Raw genomic sequence first — 18,746 nt, forward strand, 5'->3', positions numbered from 1 at the left:
CCAACACTGCAGTACAGCAGTTTGCAGCCTGAACCTCATCCTGGGGTGACACATGATGCTGCTGTCCCCATCATCTGTCTTTTTGCTCAGAAATGGGTTTTACAGCTTTAAGCTAGGCTCAGAGAGAGAAGGAGTGGAATTTTTTTGTGCTGTGTTCAAAACATAGAGATAAGAGTTCAGCTTTCTCTGAGCTCATGGCAGTGTTCTCCGAGTTCTCTGCCACAGAGAAGAGAGAGAGAAACCAGACTTTTCTTGCTTTTTTGCTGGTTTTCCTTGTTAGCTATGACAATAGAGGTTTTTCCAGAATTGTTTTTTATGGAACTGTGAAAAATTCTCATTGTGAATACTTTGCTTGTTAAATAAACAGTTTTTTCCATGTTTCTCCAAGGAGATTATCTCCCAAACCTGTTGGGGAGGGGCAGCTGAATCCTGCCCTTTAGAGGAAACAAATCTGTCCCAAACCTTTAACTAAGGTGGAACTTGCAATCAAAACTTTTTGGAAGTGACTTGGCCCTGATGAACTGCATTAAATGAGTGCCTGGAAATAACTGTCATCAAGCAAGAAATTGTTTTTTATGAGATGCTCTTAAACTCTGTATGTGTACAATAAATTAGATGCAGCTGTCTCATATTAAAATGAAGCTTGGGTGTTTGATTCCTGTTAATTTTTTCTTCCACTTCTTTCAGGTTGGCTTATTTATTCTGATCCTAGTATTCCTGTTTTAGGTTGTCTTCTCACTACCCCTTCTCCTTCAAGAATGCAAAATTCTATTTATGAATTGTATTATTGGCTGGTGCTTTCCAAGGTCCTTTTTTAAAACTCTGAAATCCTCATTCTTTAATAATATTTAATAATATGATCACAAAATTAATTACTTTAGGCTTCTCAGAATTTTGTGTAGTTCATATATGGGTGTTAGACTTTAAATGTTTTGTACCAGTATTCCATTGTTGAGTAGCTTTAGCAGAGTAATATGGAGAGCTGGCTAGGTCTGGGAAAGAAAACACTGACATACTTGTTTATTTCCCCTTGAATGCCTTAAACATGAAGAAATAAAAATATAAAAAGCACTAATTCTGGACCAAGGTTCTTCCTGCCTAGAGTCCTTACAGACTTCCTAGAGGGAGCAGTTACAGTTTGCATTTGAAACAAATTTTTATAGTAGCATTGACCATTTAATTGGGCCAAATTACTTGTTACACCTTTGCTGAACAAATAGCTACAGACAGGTGGAGGGTGTGGAAGAAGCAGGATGACTGGGAGCCATCCACAGGCTGCATTACTGCAACGCCAAGATCTATTTCCTGCAAAAAATACTATTGGACACTTTTCTCCATTTCCCTGTTTATTATCTGTAGCTGTATTTTGGTGTTTCAGTGTCTTAAGTCTAGATCTAGTAATCATAAGACATGCCTCAAAGTTTTCCATGGTAGATCTAAATTCAATTGTATAATTAATGCTGTAATTATTACAATTTTCTCTTTCATTAGCTCTAGAAAATAACCTAATGTGTTGATATTTACTTAAGCATTTTTATTTACCTAATCTTTATTCATTAATGTAGATTTTAAAATGGGTTTTGCTTTTCTTTACTATTTCTGCTGGAAAACTGACTATGAACAGAGTAGCTGGAGGACAGAGACTTGGGTCATCTAGTGCACCACAAAAAAGAAAAAACACCAAAATCCTGAACTTGGTTGTCCTCTTATTGGGAAGAACTTTCTCTCTTGCATTTTGTGCTGGTGCAAGTGAATATCCAGTAGTGTGAAGCAGCACTTTATTGCTTTAAAGCCCTCTGCTTTGCTCTGCACAGGTCAGGCACACCAGTTTGGCAGGTGACTTTGCAGATGATTGTGGGACAGGCGTGTCAATATTTGAAGAGGGAGGTTTTGTGTGCTGTGCATCTTTCCCTTGTGGCTCTTTTTTCCCTGTGCATGTTTTCATTAGCACAGGAGGTGCTGTGCTCCAAGTTGTCATTCAGGAGCAGCCTGTATTGCTCTCATGACTAACAATAGTGAAATTGCATCTCTGGCAAGCGGGTTGGTACATGCTGGGTTTAGACACCAAGCTCACAGTTTTTTATGGTATTTTTGAAAACAGTCAGAAACCATTGTGGAATAAATGCAAGTTCATGAAAACACTTCTTTGGAACTGGATTTTTTCCTTCCTAGCATCCTTGTGCTTTGGGAAGCCACAAACCTGTGTAATTCTTTGTTGGTAGTACAGCCTCTCTCCTTCACTCCTATGATGCATCAGAACTCAAAACACACGTTTAGTACCTTATTTCTAAAAGAGTTTTAAAATACTAAGTTTAAACATTCAGTCCCTGTTAGCTAGACTATATGGATAAGTGAGAACTGCTGCTGCTGGAATGTTGCTGAGAAGCTGGGGCTTGTATTGCTGTGTTCTGTTTTGCCCTTCCTTAGAGCCATGTATTTGACTTAACTGGGTTTTGGGTCAGAGTACTTCCAATTAAGAACAAACCACTTAATTGACTTGCAGAGTTAAATTTCTGAAATGGGTTTCCTCACACTTCTGCTCTGTTTCTAGATGAAGGAATTTGGAGGCAAGCCCAAGTGCTCCAAATATATGCCATAGAAGTAAATAAACATTGGACACAAGAATTAAAAAATAAAAATTAATTAATTATTCTGAGAATTGACTGTGGCAAGCTGATGGGTGGAAATATGACTCTGGATAACTGTGGTATGTTTTATTTAACCTACTCAAATATGTGGTTCTTTTTTTTTCAGGGAGAAAGATCTTAATGCAAAGTTTATTATTTCAATGGAAAAAAATAAAACAACAATCACAAACTTAAAGGTGAGTAAACACAATTTATAAAAGGAAGTTGTAACTCAATAGCTGCCAAAATGTGACTGGACAAAACAGTGATACTTGCTGCACTCTGGTCAATGGCCCCTAGTTGTTAAAATTCAGTGTTAAAGTGATGTTTTGGGGAAACCAGGTTACACTGTTAACTTGCTACACTGTGGTTTTCTGAAGATCACTCTAAAGGCTCTAGCTCATAATTTCTTCAAAGGTTTATCACTCAGGTCATTACTTAGCTGGGAGATGAAAGCCAACAATAGAATAGAGGTGTGTTTCTGATAGCTATTAAATCTCTGTTTTATCTGTAAGAGTCTTCTGAAATTCCCATGAAAATGAACCAAACCCAAAGTACCCATCCCTTGCTGTAACCTTTTGATGGTATATTTTAACATTTCTCTCAGCAAGAGAAGCCATGTGCAGCAAATTGATTTTTTGCAAGATAGTTTCTCATGAGTAATATATGAAAAGGAGTTTCAGTGTGTAGTTTCTTCAGAATGATTTGGAGCATGGTGAGTATTGCTGAAGTGTCAGCTGTCATGTCTTGAGCATGATGATTGCCTTAAACAGCAGGTATGTCACACCTTTTTAATTATGACTCCATGGTGAAGTGCTGTTCCTGGTGGAAACATCTCTCTGGCTCCTGCAAATTATATGTGGAGGATAATCCCTGATTATAATAACAGCATATATGGACCCATCTAACTGAGCCTAAGTATTGTGACAAAAATGTGCTGTGGGGTTAGAAGCAGTAAGCTAAAATTCAAATAACTTGTGCTGTGCTGCTTTATGAAGTGGCTACCTTTCTTACTGAAGGGCATGCCCCTTCCTAATTTTGTCAGTGTTGTTGGAATCATAATCTCACCTGTCATACATTTCTAAATGTGTGTAGCGTTATGTTAGATTTGCATTCTGATTATTTATTGTCAAATGTTTTTAATTACTTCATCAGGATGTGTTGTACCAGCTCTGTTTTCTGTTTTTTGATAGATACCAGAGGGTGCTACTGGAGACACAGGACGAGAAAGAACAAAAACATTTACCTATGATTTTTCCTATTTCTCAGCAGACAGTAAAAGTCCCAACTTTGTTTGTCAAGAAATGGTAGGATTTCTGATGTTAATAATTAATCTTTTTCCTTTCCCTTTTCTTTGTCTTGGAAGCATTTCATGAAACTTCTTTCCATTGAAAGTGCTTCTTCTGTAATTTAGAAATTTTCTAGATACCTGAGAGTTTGAATTTTGCTTTGTTCTTTTTTTTTAAACTTATCTAACAGTGTAACTGGTATGCTTTCTAAAGCAGCAGGCTGAATGCCTTCTTTCAAGTTTTTTTTTCTGATTGGTGTTGTATAAGGTCAAGTTAGAAAACAACTCTAAGAACTGAAATTGGTTTTGAAAAGCTTTTTAGAAAAAAATCACTTTTGAGAAACAAGCTTATAGCATTAATTCACTTAGAAACAATCTTACCTGGTTGAATTGTGGTGTGAATTTTTTTCCTTGGTCCAAAAGCCTTGGTAAACATTGAAGAAGATTCTTTTTTTCCTCCTCCCTTGAGTATTCACCTTAGGAAAGGATAAAACAGTTTTTCTTTCTGCGTAGTCAGAACAGAAGATTAAACTTGGAGCTATAGGCATTATTCAGATAAACAGATCCTTTGTGACCTTGCATTTCATGTGAATGTTGAACTTTTTGGTTCTTTCCCATTCCCTAATAAATTTATTAATAAATCTTAATAAATTTATTAAGTGAATCTCAGGTAAGTTGTGATTGCTGACTTCTCTTTTCTTTTTGATGCTGTAAGCTTTATATATATATATATATATATGTAGACCATAATTGATAGGGAATTTTAGACTTTCAATTTTTCATTTAACCAAGTGATAAATCCTCTTATTTTCTGAATACTTCTTTTATTTCAGTGATATATTAGGATTTGATAATGTATATTCTTAAACTTTCTGGACTGTTGTTTCTTGATGATGTTCTTTTAAGTAACACATTTTTTTGCTGTTTTTTGAAATACCAGGAAACATACATTTTATCTGGCCATCAATGTAGAAATACCCTAATTACTGTGGCAAATTGAAGTTGTAATGTATTTGAGAGCAATGACTTGAATCTGACATTCCAGTGAGTGGTTTTAGGCAGGTGTTTCAGGCCATATGGCTTTGTCAGAATTTTAGCCAATGCTTTAAATTGAGCATGCAGAGTCAGTTAATTATTTTTTTTAACTAAAGCAGCAGTATTTTTCTGTTCTGATTCTACATGAAGCTTATTGTCATGCACCAGTTGTGACTTCAATTTACAGATATTTAATTCTTGGATCTTTTAGATATCTGCCTTCAGATACTTCTGGAAAACTGTGTTAGACAAGACCACCTTAGAGGAACCCCAGGAGGAAATTCATGGTGTTAGTAGGCTCTTGCTGTTACAGTGCAGGTTATTTCCAGAATCCAAATTTGCTGTGAAACAAATAAGTTAATTCTTGTCAAAACAACCATTTGCAAAGTAAATTTGAATGCATACAAATAGATATCCAAGTTGTAGTCTATATTGATGTCCAGTTTCCACATATAAGTGATAAGTTCCCCTTTTCCAAGTTTTTCCTTCTGGTGCCATTTACCTGTTTCAGAGTGGGTCAGGTAGAGGCAAGATTACTATAACTTGCCCATGTCAGGAGTCTATAGAAACAAAAATAAATTAAAATGCCCATATACTGATGGCTGCAGCATCCTTAAGCAATCAATTTTAAAACTGAGAGTTTTACAATTGGTAATGATATGATAAACCATAAATTTGGCTTCAATGTGTGTGGTCAGTATTGTGCTGTTAAAGTGTGTTCCACAGCCTTGGACACCTCCTGTATGTGGGCTGGCAGGAGTGTGGACTTCTCTTGCTCAGCTACAAAAATATTGTTTCTCAGGTGTTGTTTTAATTACACTGTGTGCAGCATTTCGAAAACAAAAGGAGTTTTTAAACTCTAGGAGTGCAAGTCCTAAACATGCACTGCACAATGTACTGTTTTGCTTTTGTCAATGATTTCATATTTAATTGGAAGGCTTTGTAGTTAAGCTCTTATCAAGTTCCTGCAGAAATTACAATTTGCTGCACCGATGGCATAGAAGGGCCTCTTTTTTGCATTCATCTTGCCAGGGAATAAAATTGATCTTGATTGTTGGTGATGTGGTTGCCTAGTGCCCTTTGTTCATGATTGTTACATTTTTCCATTTGAAAGGCAGAAAAATAAGAAGTGGAAATCTGTCTAATACTGCATACCTTATTAATATGCCTTGTAGATGCAAAATACACTTTAGTATTCCAAAGTTAGAGTGGGAATGGCAATTTGCCATCAAGTTTGTATTCCTGACTGAGAAAAAAATAGAGTTTTGATATTTGCTGCCCTTTTGTGACAAACCAGTGTCCCATCCAAGCAGTCTTTGCTTCTAGCCTGTGTGTTAAGCCTTTGTGTTCAGACTAGGCTGACTGTACCTGTCCTGTGCACTACCTCAAATCACATGCAAGACATACACACATTTTTAAAAAGGACAATTCCATCAAAAGAGTAGTGCAAAAAGACTTGGACGCAGAGAAAAATAGGAGAAAGAATAAAGCAGCTTTGGCTGATCTTTAATGTTCTTTGAGAGATATAAGTGGTTACAGCACTGTAACTCCTTTGCTGGAGGGAAGGTCAAGTGAAGTATTCCAAAGGCACATTTGAAGATTAGTGATTAAAGAAATTACCCAGCACTTCTTCTAGGGAGAATTTGTGAGATTATACTGTGCTTGTGCCATTCACTATTAAAAATGGCTTGTATGTCTTGGAGAATATAAACCACATACAGTGCAGACAAGTAGCTAAACTATGTGAAGCGTCAATGAGATTTTTGAAAATCATGTCTAGATGGTGAGACACAGATTAATATTTTAATTGGGAGAAATGCTGCAAGAAGTGTTACTCCTTGCCCAGTGAGGGGTTGTCACATTCATATTTTCTGAAAAATCCCTTCATCCAGGATTTTTCTCCTGGGAAGCTGAGAAGCCTCTGAGAAAAAGGAAAACAATTCTTATCTCATTTGCTTCTCCTGTGTTGTGCTCACATGTGGAATGTGTTTGGAGATTGTTTATCCAACAGGTGATTGTTTCATTGGTTTCTGCCGTGAGTTGTTTTCACTCTTTGGCCAACTGGGGCCAAGCTACGTCAAGACTCTAGAAAGAGTCATGAGCTTTCATTATTATCTTTTTAGCATTCTGTAAGTATCCTTTCTTATCCTTTAGTATACTTTAGAATAGCATTCTTTAATTTAATATAGTATCATAAAATAATAAATTAGCCTTCTGAGAACATGGAGTCAAATTCATTCCTTCCTTCCTGCGTCTGCGGGCAGCCCAAATACAATAAGGGGTATGGATTGAAATGAGGGGATGATGATGAAAGGTCAGGAAAATCTGTGAGGTATGTTGGAAGGAGCCAGTATTGCAGAGGAAGGTGGTGAAGGCATCTGGTGAGAGCTGAATTTATTAGCTGAGAACAGAGTCCCATATTATGTGATGTGGAGGAAGGATCATTACTAGTTAATACTAGTATTACTATGGTGAAGGTAAAAGAGAAGGGGTTAAATCAGGAAAAAGGGTCACTTACCACATTAAAAACAAGTTTCCATGTTTGCCAGCCCAAAAAGCATTGCTATGTGAAAGCCACTTATGGGGAAAATACAGAGAAGATTATGGGATATGTTCTTACACTTGATTAAAGCAAAAAAACCAAAACCAACCAACAAAACCCTCTAAAAAGACAAAGAAACTGACAGAATCATGGAAATATTGATAGAATCATGGAAATGTTTCCTTTTGAGCAGGGACTGGATATTTGCAGAATGTGGAGAGTTGGATAAGATATAAAAGATAATAACATAAGATACAAATAATATAAAATACAAAAAGCTAACAACAGTAATGAAAAGTGAATGGAGTAGCTGAGATTGCTGAAAGACATTGGGGCTTTAGAAAAGAAGGTAGCAATTTGGCATGTCAAGTGTTCTGTGACAGAGAAACAAATAAAAACCAAACCACTGCAGTGCTGTAAATGAAATATGATGAATGAATATGAAACACTTCGTATTTATTTGAAATATTAATTTCCTCTCCTGTAGTAAATATGTGTTTTGTCATTGTGTTGTGATATTGTTCAATATTTGCCATGCTGGGCTGATGGCAATCTTCTTCCCCAAGCTTCTGTTGGCTTAAACATTTTTTATTTTATTTTTAGGTTTTCAAAAATCTTGGTACAGAAGTGCTTAAATCTGCTTTTGAAGGTTATAACGCCTCTGTGTTTGCGTATGGACAGACGGGCTCTGGGAAGTCCTACACCATGATGGGAAACGCGGTACGTTGTGTTGTCACTGAACCCTAAAATACCACTTTGGAAGGGCCCTCCAGGATCCTTTAGTCCAACTTTTTCTGGCAAAAGCATGGTCAAGACAAGATGGCCCAGCATCCTGTTCAGGTGAATCTTAAAAGTGTTGATTGTTGGGAATCCACCATGCCCCTGGGCACATAATTCCGATTGCTGATTGTTCTCATGGCATATGGTCCTCTTGTATGCAGTGCTATTCTCTGCGGGAGTCATTTGTATCTATTACCAGTGTCTTTTGCATGGGACTCCTTGTAAACAGGAGTCTCCATCTTCTCTGTAGGCACTTGTTAAATACTGGAACATGGTTATAAGGTCTCCTCTCCTTTATTGTCCAGGCTGAACAAATCCAACTCTCTGCCTTTCTTCACATGGCAGCTTCCCAGTCCTTTGGTCATCCTTGTGGCCCTTTCCAGCCTGTCCACATCTTTTTTTATGGCAGAGACCAAAACTGAATGCAGTATTCTAGGTGTGACCTGACAAGTGCTGAGTAGAGTGGGATAATGACTTTTTCATCTGTGCCCTGGTTGTTGTGATGCAGTCTAGCATCCTGATGGCTTTCTTTGCCACAGTTTGCTCATGTTGTGCTTGCTGTCCACAGGACCCCAAGTCCCTTTCCACAGTGCTGCTCTTCAGGCAGATAGATCCCAGCCTTTGCTGTGCTCTTGGATTATGTTCTCTCATGGGCAAGACCTTGTATTTGTTGAACTTCATAAGGTTCTTGTTAGCCCACTATTGCAGTTTATCCAGGTCTTCCTTCAGGGTGGCTGTCCCTTCTGAAGCGTTGACTTCCCCACTGGCTTTGGTGTCTTCATCAGACTTGGCTGTGCTACTCTTGGTGCCATTTTTCAGGTCACTTCTGAAGAGTTAAACAGCTTTGGGCCCAGTATTGATTCCTGGAGACCCCACTTGTGACAAGTTTCCAGTTTTACAAGGAGCTGTTTGCCATGACCCTTTGAGTGCAGCCTCCATAACATGTTAGTTTCTTTAGCAGCAGGCTGTGGGAAACCATGTTGAAAGCCTTGGAGAATTCCAGGTAGACAATGTCCACTTCTTGTGCCACATCGAGTGAGCAGGTGTATATTTTTTGTTGGAATGGATTAAAATTACATTGTGTCAGGAGCATGTTTTTTATGGGATTTTTAATACTGCTTCTGTCTGTATGCTACTAACCCTTCCATGTATCACACCTTCTAACCAGTAATTTTTGTTCAGTAACGAAACCAAAAATTTCTAATGTTACTGCTGATTTTTTATGCCCAACTTGAGACAAAAAAAAGGAGATACTGATTTTGAGAAAATCTGAAAGTATGTGCTTTTTAAACCTCTTTTGAAGACTGAGAAGACTAAAATAGGTCCTTAGAGAAGGCTGTTCAGGCAAGAAGCAGAAATTGGGCATGACAGTAGTTCATCAAACCCTTATGAGATTATACAGATTATATAATTTAAATTATTAAATTTATGAAATGAAATTTTAAGGATTATGTCCTATTGAGCACTGCAGGAAGAGGAATATGTAATAGGAGGTATTTGGCACTTTGTGAATGAAGGATGGGAGTGGTTTCTCCCATTTGCCTCTGTGACTGTCCAAGGACAGAAAGAACCCACTAAACTTTTGGGGATGGAGCAGTTTAGAAAGACTGACTGATGAAGCCTGTTTGCCAGACAGCCTCTGCAGGTTTCATTCTTTAATCCTTGGGAAAAATAAATGTATTGTGCCTTCTGCCAGTAGAAATGAAAAGGAGAATATTAACACTTATCCTTCTTTGTATAGATCACTCTTCTGAAATGTAGTAAGATTGGGCTCTTTGCACCTCCTCTAGCTTAGGAAAGTAAATTAGCTATAAATCTTTTTCTTTCAGTTGTCACAAAATAAGTAGCTTTATATTTACCTCAATATCATAGCAGAATAGACTTTTGTAACTAGAAAAGATCTCACAACCTAGGTGTGGATTTCTATTTCAGAAATTTATAAAAGTGACATTTTTATGAGACTGCCTCACTATATATAATGACTGTAATTATCAAAACAGTTTGCAAATGAATAGATGCTGGAGTTTGTTTGACACTATTCAGCAGTAAAGGTCTAATCTTCTTGGCATGATACATAAATACTTTAATCTGGCTTTGTATAGAGTGCATTTAAAGTATACTCAGCTGGCAAGTTAAATGCTTCAAAATTGATGGCCCTGTCAGAGAGACTACAGTGCTATAAGAAAACTTGAATTGGAAATAAGTATTCTTTCTTCTCTACTTCAATTTAAAAAGCCTGTGTTCTGTTCTCATTTTGTTTTCAATATTTGCTGTTCTTGGCTCTGGAAGGCTTCTTCTGCAATTCTATGTACAGCAATCATTTCAAGAAATATGTGGGCCAGTTAGAATGTTGAGCAGAGATACTGAAATGAACAGAGATCTATAAAATATCAGGAAATTCAAACTTGGATATGCAGAGAAGGCAAGACCATGGGGGATTAAAAGTCTTCTAAGACCTGAAAGGCTGCTACAGAAAGGAAGAGGATAATTTGCTCCTTATGGTCAAGGTAGATGGGCAAAACTCAGTTAATTTAAATTGCAGTAAGGATTTTTCTGGTTAGATAGCACAGAAGAAGAACAGTCTTTTAATGAGAAAATTCAGCTTTTGAGTGAACTACCTGTTTTGGTTTTTCTGATTTTCATGTCTGGAAACTCTGTAGGCCAGGAAAGAAAAATAGTCAAAGCTGTAGTTGATCCTGCCCTTCAGCTCTAGGGGGTGAAAAGGTGAAAGTGTTTAAATATAGTTTCCAGTAAAGAGTGTACTTTCCTTAGGATGTACATTTTACTAGCATATTACTCTGGGAACTGTGTGTGCTTCCTTTCTCAACATTCTATTGCTGAGGTTGAAATTACTCATGTAGAGCTCATACTTCCCATTTTAAGCCTCTTTTTGTGGTTGCTGGATTATGTCAGACACTAATGATTTCTCTAAAACTTTGTGATAGATCTTCCATGCTTTTTTCCCCTAAGCTTTAATTAAAACTATTCAGGGGTTTCCAAGCATGAGATGAAAGAAAAGTATTTTCCCTCTTCTGTTGTGTAAAAAAATTAAAACAAAGTGTGTGTGGGAATTTCCAACTCTGACCCATGAAGTTTTACCTGGAAATAGAGATTGATAATTGACAGATATTGGGAAAGGCTGCTCCTCTGTTGCCAGAGGCGAGTGTCTCAAAAAAAGCCTGATAAATCTGCAAGTTTTTCCCTTAATCTGGGATTTATTTTGGTCCTTAGGTGAAGTCATGTTAAGAACTAGGAAAGATAGGAGCAGAGAATAGATTATTGTTTGGAATTGGTTTGAGAAGGATAGAGAGACTCTGATTAAGAGGAGGAAGAAGCTGGGAAAAGGCAGAATGAAGGGATAAAGTATAATTAAAAAACTGGAAGTGACTGAATGATGAATTGGAAATTTTATCTGGGCAAAGGAATGAGGAAGAGGAGCTCGGAGGTGGGACCTGGAACAAGATTGCTGTGACAGAGAATGCAGAGGGAAACTGAAGAATGAGGGCACAGAGACCAGTATGGGAGCAAACTTGAGTGAGCTTGGGCAGAAAGGGTTGGATTTTTGGGATTTTTGTAGGAGTCCAAGAAGAAGAGAAATCTTTGCCCAGGGAGCACTGGCTTTGACAGAGTTTGGTGCAGGGGGAGTCCATTGGCTTTGTGTTTTCCTGTTGCCAGTTATCTGTAGAATCCCACCAGGCAAGCTCTTAGGTGCCTGGAGTGCCTAGTCTGTGTTCACATTGAATGTGTGGTCTGGCTTCTCCTAATTTGCATCCTGCTTAATTACAAGGCCCCTGACTGTAAACACAAGAACATTTCTTTTTGCAGTAGTAAATAGTCCATCACACCGAATCTTTTTTTTAAACTGGAGGGAAATTGTAGCTGACAGACTGTTCTGTGAGCTGTTCCTGAGCCTGGACCTCTTACCCTAAAGCTCATTTGTATGTTTATATCCTGTTCTGTTATTCGAGGGAGCCATGGCTCTGAGGAAGGTTAACTGCCATCTCCTGAAGTGTGGGGAGTTGTCCTCAGCAGGACTTGGTCACCTCCCTAATCCTGCTTGGGGGGAATGGGGCAGCTGGGAGTGAGCACCCCTATGTCAGATGAGACCAGACCTGTGTTACCGTGATATTTTATAAAAAATCCTCTTTGCTCAGGATTTTCTCCTAGGAAGCTGAGAAGCTTCAGAGAGGAATGAAAACAATAATTATCTGATTGCTGCTCCTGTGTTTGCTGCTTTGGAATGTGGCTTGGACATTGTTTACCAACAGGTGAATGTTTGATTGGTTCCATGTGAATTGTTTTTAATTAATGACCAATCAAAGCCAGCTGTGAGTGACTCTCTGAGGAGTCATGGGTTTTTATTATTCATTCTATTCTAGCCTTCTGATGTATCCTTTCTCTTTCTTTAGTATCGTTTTAGTGTAGCATTCTTTGAATAGAATAGAATAGGATAGAATAATAGATCAGCCTTCTGAGAACATGGAGTCAAATTCTCATCTCTCACCTTGTCCTGGGGACCCTCACAAACACCGCAGACGTGTGGCATTCTCCTGCTTCTCTGCTGTGGGGAAAACTCTCGCTACAGCTCACTGCTTGGCTGGAGAGGGCTCTTCCAGGACCAGCAAGGAAAGCTGCATGCTAAGTTTCTGGGTATCTCAGTGGAATAGGTCTTACTCAGTTTGCTTTATTAAACCAACCAAGCATTTCATGGATAAAAACTCTTTATCTGCAGAGGCAAACATTCAGTAGTTAATATCAAATGAAATTGGGCTGGATTGTGGGATACAGTGAATGAAGATTTAGTTTTGTCCTCGTGTACTAATTTATTCAGAGGACCTGTTGCACTTTTCAACACAGGAAGGACTGTGACCTGGGAATTGGGGGTTTGAATGAAAATGTCCCATGGCTGTTTGTATGTGGCTCTTGTCCTGTTCTCTGCAGTTGTTGCCAAGTGTACAGTGAAGCGATATTGAAGCAGTTTAAGATACTGGTGAGATAAGGCAATTCATGACCAACTCTGGGGAGCCAGTCTCTGCCTTAAGCAGGTGGGATTATTCAAACTGAATGAGAGGGACAAAATGTATTCCAGTAGCAAAGAAATGAAGCTGCACACAAAAGAGTTGAAGTGGCAAGGTGACTGCAGTTAAATAAAAGGCAAGAGAGTTTTTGCTGAGAAGTTTTGATTTTTCCCCTTTCTGGAGTCTTAAACTCTCCAATAGTCATCTAGGGTTTTATTTTTCAAAATATATTATGCATGCATATATAGGCTTGGAATTAAGAATTGTTGTTATTGCAGGGTGATGCAGGTTTGATACCTCGAATTTGTGAAGGATTATTCAGCAAAATAAGTGAAAAAACAAAGCGGAATGAGGCATCCTTTCGAACAGAAGTCAGGTAGGTCATGGTCTATTAAGGGTTTGCAGGTTATCAAACTTGTTTCAGTTACAAACACTCTGTTTCACTTTATCACTGGGAAGAGTGCATATTTTTCAAAAATAACTTTTTATGCTTGGCCTCAGTCCTGTAATTGATTTTTGTTGGCACTTGCAGTCGAATTGTGCAGTACTTGTACCTTCAAGCCAAGAGCTGAGCATATTGTGTCATATATGATAGTGCAAATGCCTTTGCTACTGAACAGTATCCTCCTTTTTTTTTACCCTTTATTTCAGACTAACATTAGGAGATCTTGATCTTGCTCATGTCTGCTTTCTTTCCGCTTCCTTCTTGCCTTTTTGGCTTTTTCCTTTATGATATAATACCTTGCAGTCATTATTATCTTAAGCCAGCTTTGAGTCTATATTCTTTCTCTGAGCATTTTGCTTTCCTACTTGTGTTAGTATGGCTTTCCTTTTATAAAAGGCTCTTGAATCAGTCAGTGGCTTTCTGTTCTTTTTCTTTCAGTTATTTGGAAATCTATAATGAACGTGTGAGAGATCTTCTCCGACGGAAATCATCAAAAACGAATAATTTACGAATACGAGAACATCCAAAAGAAGGGCCATATGTTGAGGGTAAAAACACTTGAATTGTTTTACACTGCATGTTTTATTACCTTTATATGTTCTAAAATGTAGTGTCTAATTGTATAGGGCATTTTATCTTTTCAAATATAAATTATGATGGATGCAGTGTCTTACTTTGGTAAAAAGCATTGAAGGAATAGCTTCTAATTTTGCATCTCTACTTGCTTTCCCAATCCAAAAATTATTACAGAGTTTTTTATCAGTAAGTTTATAACACATTTTTAAGTAATGTTAAGAGACTCAATTGGTTTTAATAGTTTTTTGACAATAATTTAGAAATCTCAGATATTGAGATGAAATGAAAGCCTATTAGGATCTAATTGTCCTAATCTGTTTTCTACCAGGAAAGGTTCATGTCTCTTGTGGGATTATGCTCATGTTATTCCACATAATAATAATAACAACAACAACAACAATATTAATAGGATTGTGTATTTTTTCTTTTTTACTGTAAATGTGTAAGTTCTCCAGTGTTCATGTGAAGCCTCATTCCTTTCCTTAGCTGATGAACAAGTATAACAATAAACACTAATTGCAGCAATAGTTTGCAGTAATGAGGGTAATTTGAATCTTTTTGTAAAGAAAATTAAGGACATACATGAGCATACTGTAACACTCTGCTTTTCTTCAGACTTGTCTAAACATTTAGTCCAAAATTATACTGATGTTGAGGAACTTATGGATGCAGGAAATATAAACAGGACGACGGCTGCAACTGGAATGAATGATGTTAGTAGCAGGTCACATGCCATTTTCACAATCAACTTCACTCAGGTAACAAAACAAAACTCCTTCCAGAGTTTTTTTAAACCCAAGGTGCAGTTATGTTTCACTATGTTTCTTTAGAGCATAGTCATCTGTTTGCTTATATGTAGCAAACTCCTTTTCTAATGACTTCTAATGCTCTTTGTTGTTGTTTTTGGGGGCTTTTTAGAAAGCCCATGGATGACCTGCTAGATGAAGAGAACTTGGAGGTGGGGGAGAAATTGAATGTAAATTTGTCTGTGCAGGCTCTAACTTCTTGAAAGCAACATATATATAATACAAATATTGTAAGCTTAATGAAATGAATGCAGCACATGGTTACTGCATCATTTAAATTACAAGTCACAGTGTCATAGCTTGTCTGTAAATGGCAAAAAAGTTGCAAATGTTACAATTTAAAGAAATGATATGAGAGATATGCAACCATTCATTATCAAATGTCTTTCAGTGACATCTCTAATACACCTGTCTTCTCAAGATCTCCTATTGTAAACAAGTTAAATTCAGTCATGTCTTGAAAAAGGCCACTAAATTTGAATCAGTAAAAGTGCAGTATTTATTAGCTTAACATACTTTTCTTTGTTTTATTTTTCTTCTTTCTTTAGGCTAAATTTGATTCTGAAATGCCTTGTGAAACTGTTAGCAAGATTCATTTGGTAGATCTTGCTGGAAGTGAGAGAGCAGATGCCACTGGTGCCACAGGGGTTAGATTAAAGGAAGGAGGAAACATTAACAAATCTCTAGTTACTCTGGGAAACGTAATTTCTGCCTTAGGTGAGTCTCTGGTTTTTGTGCTTGTCTGTCTTGAGGTGTTTTTTGTCATTAAATACCTTTGTTTACTTACACAAATAATGGCCTATCACATTTTTGAAAATGAATGAAAAGATCTAATTTTAATCTTTTTTCTATCTTCTCATCACAGCTGATTTATCTCAGGATGCAACAAATCCTCTTTCAAAGAAGAAACAAGTATTTGTGCCTTACAGGGACTCAGTGTTGACTTGGCTATTAAAAGATAGCCTAGGAGGAAACTCCAAAACTATAATGATTGCCAGTAAGTGGTTTTAATTTACTCTTTTTGAATTCTGAGTAGTTTCTGCTTAATAGGATGGATGTAATATTTAGATTCCAGATTTTTTGTTGAGGCACAACATGGTTTAAACATACTAGTGATTTCTTTCTTTCTGAGCTTTCTAATAACATTCTGGTTTTTACTTACACTCTGCATAGTTCCTGCTTAATAGGATGGATGTAGTATTTAGATTCCAGATTTTTTTTAAGGCACAACATGGTTTACACATATTAGTGACTTCTTTCTTTCTGAACTTAAAACATTCTGGTTTTTACTTACACTCTGCACACATAACTAAAGCTTTGTGCATCTGGTCTGTACTGGTGTGTGAATCAGTTGCTGTTCCAAGCTGGTTTTTTTTTGTTGCAGTAGTAGCAACCTGGTGTCTTTTGATATCCTGTGGGAAAGATGGTCACTTTAATCTAACCTTCTGAAAGCACACAACATTTTAACTTCTTGTCTAAATTTAAGTAGGATGAGTTGTCTTGAAAACTCTCATGGGTTTCTTTTTGCCTATAGGAAAGTCTGCAAGGATCACTTAGTTTAAAACCCTACCTATGCCATGTGTATTGCAGGTTTGTCAGCAAATTGGAATGGGAATTCCATTCCCAAAAAAACAAAGTGAAGGCAGGATGATGTTTAAGGGGAGGTGAGGATTTTGGATGTTGGAAATCATGGAATGGTTTGGGTTGGAAGGGACCATAAAGATTGTTTAGCTCCATCCCTCCTGCCATGGACAGGGTCACCTTTCACTAGACCAGGGTGCTCAGAGCTCCATCCACCCTGGGCAGAGTCAGAGACACAGCCACCAAATTAAGGAACTATTTTTGCTATAATGTAAAACTGTAAACAATCACAAAAGGATAAGCTAAGCAAAGCACATAATAATTAACTAAGAATTACAAAAAGATAAGCTCAGAAGAGCACCTAATCATTACTATAGAAGAATGCCTATAGTGATTAAGAAAGCTACATCACCAGGTTACCCTAATAAAGATGCATCATCCAAGTCTGAGAGACATCAGCTGTGGGGGAAGCTGTCACAGCAAAGGACTGGAGAACCACATCTGGAAATTGGGAACTCCTGTGGTGTGTCCCCCTCAAGCCATGAGGCTCCCCCACTTTGCCATGGCAGTGGCCCAGGTTTTATACTGTTAAACAAACAAGTGGACATAATTTCTAATTTCATTCTCCTGTTGGCTTTTTCCCAAAGCCTGCCATAGGCTCAAGGAGGAGCCAAGGGAGTTGTCTTGGATTGTAATACCTCCTCTAATTTGGCCAGGTGTAGCATTACCCAGTTTCTAGATGTGTAAGGGTGAATGCATGTTTTGCCAATAAATGAGCATATATATAACAATACTCTGCTAATGACCAAATATATGTATGACATTTGGTTGAAAGGTTCATCTATATGTGAGCTTTGGCTCAGGGCCTGTTGTTCAGTCCTTAGTACTTCCTTGTTTCAGTGTCTCACCACGTTCTGGATTCTCGGGGTCTCTAGCTGCTCACAGTGACCCCGAGATAAGTTGGAAAGTCTCTTTTCCCAGCCTGGTGCTTGAAGGAGTCAGAGCTCTTCAGTTCTCGGTCTCAAGGTTGTTTATTGTTCCTTATCTATAAAATTTTTTCTCCTGTCCAGCTGAGATGCGCTCAGCAGGACAGTCAGAGGCACTCTGCCTGCCCCTGGGGTGGTGTTATCTTTTTATACTAAAAACTACATGTACAATATTTACAATTACTTTCCAATACCTATCACCTATGTTAGACAGTGAGCTTCTACTCTAAACCAATCTAAAAGTGCCAACATCACTGCAGAAGATGGAGGCCAAGAAGAAGAAGAAGAAAGGCTGGACATGCCCAGATTCCTCCATTTTGCCTAACTTGCTCCATGTGGGGGGGATAGAATGTAAGAAAATATGGTGCAGAAGGTAATCTCACCTCTGAGGAGTTGCAGCTGGGCCAATTACCAAAGATTAGGAACAGAGCTGCCCTTAACAGGCCACAGCTGTGTCCAATAAGATGATGAGTGCTACAAAAGAGTGCGTTAGCTGGTTGAGAAGAGAGTTGGAGTTTGTTGCTGTACTGTGGAGACGAAGGAATTAGTGCTGCGAGGAGCTGCTTGTGAGAGATGACTAAGAAGGTATGGAACTTTTGCAGTAAGATGACAACAGCTCCAGGGGTCATAATCAAAACCACAAGTGTCTTGGGATCTGTGCCAGGGTCTCTGAGCCCCCTGGCAGGGGTCTTGGCTGTCCAGGACAGCCAGAGGGATGTCCTGAGTTCCAACACTGGATAAAGAATTTTGTCCTAATATCTGATCTAAATCGCTCCACTTTTAGCTTAAAACCATTTACCAGCCCAGGATGTGGCAGCTTGAGCACAGACTGCTGGTTCACGTTCACCCACCAAGAAGAACCCCTAAGTTCTTTTCTGCAGGGCTGCTTGTAATGAGTTCTTATCCCCAGTCTGTACTCTTATGTGGGATTGCCCTGACCCAGGTGTGGCACCTTGCACCTGGACTTGGTGACCCTCAATAGGTCCCCGTGGGCCCTCTTGTAAAGCTTTTCCAGGCACTGCTGAATGTGAGGAGAGGAGCAGCTCTGGAATTTCTCTCACT

General features: G+C 38.2%; 1 protein-coding gene across 1 annotated transcript in view; it reads left to right on the top strand.

Annotated features, from left to right (window-relative positions):
- Positions 1-2,002: 2,002 nt before the first annotated feature.
- KIF16B (kinesin family member 16B) overlaps positions 2,003-18,746 on the top strand; it is a 128,879-nt gene continuing 112,135 nt past the window's right edge. The window contains exons 1-9 of the mRNA XM_031061958.1: positions 2,003-2,040; positions 2,755-2,824; positions 3,821-3,934; positions 8,096-8,212; positions 13,569-13,666; positions 14,174-14,283; positions 14,927-15,069; positions 15,666-15,834; positions 15,983-16,114. Of these exons, the coding sequence (XP_030917818.1) occupies positions 2,003-2,040; positions 2,755-2,824; positions 3,821-3,934; positions 8,096-8,212; positions 13,569-13,666; positions 14,174-14,283; positions 14,927-15,069; positions 15,666-15,834; positions 15,983-16,114 (991 nt within the window). The remainder of the gene's footprint in view (positions 2,041-2,754; positions 2,825-3,820; positions 3,935-8,095; positions 8,213-13,568; positions 13,667-14,173; positions 14,284-14,926; positions 15,070-15,665; positions 15,835-15,982; positions 16,115-18,746) is intronic.

The sequence above is a fragment of the Geospiza fortis genome, unplaced genomic scaffold (genome assembly GCF_000277835.1).
Source record: "Geospiza fortis unplaced genomic scaffold, GeoFor_1.0 scaffold88, whole genome shotgun sequence".
In the NCBI taxonomy this organism is placed as follows: Eukaryota; Metazoa; Chordata; class Aves; order Passeriformes; family Thraupidae; genus Geospiza; species Geospiza fortis.